General features: G+C 33.3%; 1 protein-coding gene across 1 annotated transcript; it reads right to left on the bottom strand.

Annotated features, from left to right (window-relative positions):
* Positions 1-1,325: 1,325 nt before the first annotated feature.
* On the bottom strand, positions 1,326-1,769 carry LOC145288136 (histone-lysine N-methyltransferase SETMAR-like). Its single transcript, XM_080136197.1, has one exon. It carries the CDS (start codon positions 1,767-1,769, stop codon positions 1,326-1,328), a length of 444 nt encoding a protein of 147 aa, XP_079992323.1.
* Between the last annotated feature and the right edge of the window lie 3,692 nt (positions 1,770-5,461).

Below are 5,461 nucleotides of genomic sequence, written 5' to 3'. Positions count from 1 at the left end.
AGTTCCAAGCTAATTGTACATATGAATTTGATATCTATTAATTTTGTTCGTACACGGCTTTACCGATTAGATGGTAGGGAACTAAAAAAAACCTTTCAGGACGGGTTCCTAATAAAAAGACATTATATAGTTACCGTACACTAATCTTTACTGTTTCTATCATTTATCTTTCTTTTTTATCATAACCTTGATATCAGTTAGTGTCAAATTATATAATAAAAATAGCGTTTTATGTTGTTACATCCGCTGTGGTAACGGTAAGCACTTTTTCCAATAATGAAACCTTTTTTACTCTGATAGACAGTCGTGTTATAGTTTTGGTCTTAGCGCTCCCATCCGAGGGTTGGTTCCAATAGGATGAACAAGATAATTTTTGAACGAAAGTATCACGAACTCTTAGTTTACAAATTAATTCGTAACATTTTCGTTACGCATATTGATGAAGTAATGTTTTCGCCTGTTCATTTTGTATTTATTCTAAACTTAGGATTGGCAATGAGTAATTGTGTTTCATTCCATATCAAATAATGACTCATAATCAGTGTATCACTGGATTCACGATAACTTAATTTGCGAGAAACTAATGCTACATTCTACGTGATCTTTGAAGATCTTCTTTTGTTTTTTGTAAATAATGCGTAAGTTCAAATACTTATGAATACTATAAACAGAGAAACATTGATTTTGTATGTTTATACCGAAGTAGAAAACCGGGAAAATATTTATATGGAATATAAATATATATGTAGAAGAGTTATATTTATCGTTTCATTGATTTTCCCGGCCAACGCCTTTACATGCACTCCGCTAGCAGTAAATACGTTGATAGATTATTTCCCACTGTTCCTGTTCAGAATTGTGTCAACTTCTTCGCAAGGCTATTGCAAAAATCCTTTTTATTTTTCTTATCACAGAAGTGAATACAACTTTATTAAAGTCGTGATTTTATTAAAAAAAAATAACGAAATCTTTTCTGAAAAAATAATATTTCATTTGCAACTTGTTAAAAAAATGAAACATATAAAGCTCGACAATGAAGAAGAGTTGATGAGTGCAAGAACGTTCTATTAGCTTGACAAGATGTTATTACTGTTTTGAACTTTTAAATTCAGATGTACATATCGGCTCAAACAAAAATTTATTAATCGAAATGAGCACGATATTAATTAACACACGTTTGGTAAAGCAAAACAAGTGTATTCATGTCATTAACGTAAAGATCTTTTGTTCTAGTGGCAATGAAATCGCTGAAAGCGTTTTCGATATCACTTAGACTTTTTAAGCATTTTTCACGGGAACTGTCATAGAGCTTGGTAAGCGTCTAATCACTTAGTTAAGCGTAACTTTTCATCGCACGTCACAACCCGGTCAAGAAACGGGTCGTTCTTGTTGCGTAAAAAAGATGATACTTCATGATGTTTCGTTTGGTTGTCGTGAGGCATCCTTTTATCAAGTTGTTCTGCCTTTCCAACCCATCTCAAGTGGGTAGAAATCGTCATATACATTACGTCTAATTCAGAAGCAAGTTCTTCTACAGATTTGCTTAGATTTACCTTGACTAAGGCTCTTAATCGATCGATGTCAACATCCGATGACTGACCGCTATGCTTATCATCTTCCAGACTTTCGACGCCGCCATGAAATTTCTTAAACCAGTAATGTGCGTCCAATACTGGTTCTTGTGCCAAACCTTCGTTGATATTATGAGTTGTTTTCAGCGTAGCTTGAATCAAAATATGAATATTGTGCGAATTGGCATTTTTTTCCATTTTGTATTAAATGTTCTGAATATAAGGCATGATTGTTTTATAGGCTTGCAATTTAAACGACTAGATAATTCGAGAAACGCTCTTTAAAATGTTATATATAAAGTAAAGGTATTAAAAGTAAAAATTATTTAAAAATATCTCATTGAAATCAAAATTAAAATCCCAAAAGAAATTTATTCTCAGCGTAATAGATTAAAAAAAAAAGTTAGTCTGTTTCTGTAAAAAGAAATTGACCGGATGCTTTCCTTTTGCCTGGCGCTGTGCGATTTTGTGTGTAAAAATTTATGTGCATAGGATAAATTAATAAATATTGTTCAGATTTTATACCTATTCTGTTAGTGTTAGGGTATATGTATTAACATGTGTTAGAGAGAAATGGTATTGTGTATACATTCGTGTTGTCGCTTTTAGATCAAGAATGTTTCTTGTCATGTTTGTGCTACTATGCATCAAAAGACCGACCGCCTGGCAATACGGATCAAATGCACAATAATTTAATCAAAAACATATATGATGACTATTACAGTTAATAAACATGAAAGAGGGCATATTATAATAAATGATAAAAGAGATGATAAATAATAAAACTACAAATTAACACCGTGTTGTTAGATATAATGTCAAGGTAGCCGCACACAGTGTCTACGTTAATGTTGCGAATATTTATGACCCGCATTATTTGAATTATACTAAAATATTAAAATTAACATGTCTTTTTTATAAGTAACATGCGTAGACGATGTCTGTATTGGAAGTTTTCTTTAAAAAAATGAACTTCAGAAGATACAAATGCAGTTCTTGATGGTAAAGTTTTAAGGGAAAATCCATAATTTATTCGTTGCATGTTTAATATAATTCATTCACATTCTCTTGAACGACAGGGATTTGTTTTTGCTTATATAAAGTAACCCCTATTTTTATAATATTTATTATCTTCTCAAGTAGGAAATGTGATCTTTTTAACGATGTGGACGCGTTTTCGGCATAAACTATCAATTAGAATTAAGATATACCCATAGACCACAGTGCAAAGTTGGCGTATTCGAAATCCTGAAAAGCTCGCCCTATACCCAATACTCATTCGTTGGATCAAAGGAGTGAACTTATGGTAATGTTGCTTCGTTGAGGCCCCCATCAGCTGTAGTGAAGATGCATATCATATTCAAGATTTATGTAACATTGGACAAAAGATTCAGGCAGTAAATTGATGTACATATGTTATGTCTATTTGAGGAGATTATTGCACTTTGGGCCAAAACATGATTTGCATTGGTTTATTTTTAAATAATATGTTTTAAGAAGTATAATTCCTTCCACTGTCAATTTCCGATACCAATCATACAAAGACTTTAGTATAGAAAAAAACTACTGATACATATATGTGTGTGTGTGTGAGTGTAAATGTATATATATATATATATATATATATATATATAAACATATATATATATATATTTATATTAAAAGGAAACATATTCCGTCTATGTATTGAGAAATGTTTTGTTCTAAAAGTACTTGAGATAATTGTATCAACTTCCTCGAGATGACAGGTGTGTCATGGGATAGGTAATTCATCATCTGTATTTCTCCTCTTCTTTACTGCTGTTATTATTTAAATAAAAATTGATACTACTATTATTACTAACCGTTAGGTTTATATTACCACTATTAATAATAACCCGTTGGAAATCCAAATCATTTGATTAACATCTTTCACAATGGTTGTTTTACATAGGTCGTGAAAAGTTTAATATTACAACAAATTATACTATGCTTTGTTAGTCATTTACATCAGCCACAGTCAAAAAGAAAAAGTTGGAAAAAAAGGAGAAATAAAGTATTTACTGCTTTACTGCCATTTCTCTTGTCTTTTGGATGTGTGTTTCGGTAATATGACTGTGACACGACAAACAATGTAAACAACATATACGTGAAAGATGAAGTTAATGTACGTATTGTCAATAAAATATTTTTAGCGTTGAATAAGAATTATTATTATTTTTTATACACAAGAATCACCCCTTATCAAGGTCCGGAGGTCACTGGAAGATTAGGGTTAATGGGTATACATTAGTCAATGTGATTATGGCGTAGTAAACATAAGTAATGGGAATTTTGTCGATTGGATTACTAGGGAGACTGTTCATCAAGAACTTGTTTACGTTGGACTTGAAGACAATCAGATTGCAGTCAACTAGAAAGCAGGCAATCGGAAGAGAGTTCCACAGGCGTATAGTTATTGGGGCTTTGTTTGCGGAATCTGCATTTGGGTTTAGGTAGAGATAAAGAGTGTGGGAAATTATTGATAGTGTTTTCGGCTACACAAGTGTTTTTCGTGAAAGTTCGCCGAGGGGGGGCATAGATTGAAGCTCAGCTAAACACTTGCCATGAAAATAGCGATAACAATGAGACAGGCTCGCAACGTTGCAGGCAAGAGAAAAGGACATGCCCCACTAAGCTCCGAAGTCTATTTTGAACTTTGTCAAGGCAGGATAAGCTGTTCCTAGCAGCTCCTGTACAGATGTTGCAACATTGCTCCATTGTTGGCCGTATCTGGCTTTTATATAGGTAGAGAATTGCATCAGCAGGTAGATATCTACTGGAGCGGTAGAACGATCCCACATTTTTCCAGCGACCTTGGCAATGGATGTGATGTACGTGTTCCATTCCAGGTCAGTAGAAAGTGTCAAGCCCAGAAGCTTGTCAAAACATGGAGTATCCACAAGACAAGAGCCATTCACTTCAACCGATGCTGGAGATCTTGTGAAGTAGTCCTTTATGCCATACCTTATCAAAGGCCTTTGATATGTCGAGAGCGATGGCCCTTGATTGGAAGCCTCCTTCGAGAGATTCGCTAATCCTACGATATATAACTGTAAGCGCGTATGTTGTAGATCTAGCAGAAAGTAACCAAGAAGGTTGCACGTCGCTAAGAAGATTGTTTTTTCTGAGATGGTTGACTACTTCTCTATTTAACACGGATTCCAACATCTTACTCATGATACACAGACGACTTATTGGTATGTAATGAAAGGGGGTGATCTATCACCTGATTTCTTAATACAGGGCATACTGATGAGATTGTTCAAGGTGATGAGAAGCATTTCTACTTAAGACAACTCTTAAATAATTTTGTAAGTATGGGTGCTAGTTCTGGTTGAAGCTTTTTGAGCACTATAATTGGAATGCCGTCAGGTACAGTTGCTTTACTGGGATCAATTTTTTGATTAGCTTGACAACCTCACGTACAGGTATTTGTATGTCACATAGCGTGTTTTCAGATACACTCGGAAATACTGGGGTTTGGCGGCCTTGGTCATAAAGGTTAGAATTAACTGCAAAAATGTTATTATTCCTAGTTATATTATTAAGCAGCGTTATTAAGCATAATAATTTTAAGAATTAAATAAATCGCTTAATTAAGCAGATGAGAAACAGAAACTCTTTGGCGTCCTGTATGTATTGTACAATTTAAGATTGAATTCTTAATATTTAAAATTAAAAGTTTAAGGACATGTACTTTCTTAATCAATTCAGTTGAAATTCATGCATAAAAAACTAAGAGATACTGTGGAAATTACACAGTACCATCTATATCAATCTGTATACTAGAATTTTCAAAGTATTATTGTTCTTTTATTACTATTAGAAAAGAATGTTTTTTCCTTCTTCTTTAAAAAATAATTGTCATT

The sequence above is a fragment of the Euprymna scolopes genome, chromosome 11 (genome assembly GCF_053919585.1).
Source record: "Euprymna scolopes isolate OS-2025 chromosome 11, ASM5391958v1, whole genome shotgun sequence".
Lineage (NCBI taxonomy): Eukaryota > Metazoa > Mollusca > Cephalopoda > Sepiida > Sepiolidae > Euprymna > Euprymna scolopes.
The sequence above is the reverse complement of the archived record's forward strand: the minus strand, read 5'-3'. Positions and strand labels throughout refer to the sequence as shown.

Bases quoted from the DNA above. Each gene is read 5' to 3' on its own strand.
- LOC145288136 (XM_080136197.1), bottom strand. From the start codon at position 1,769: ATGGAAAAAAATGCCAATTCGCACAATATTCATATTTTGATTCAAGCT.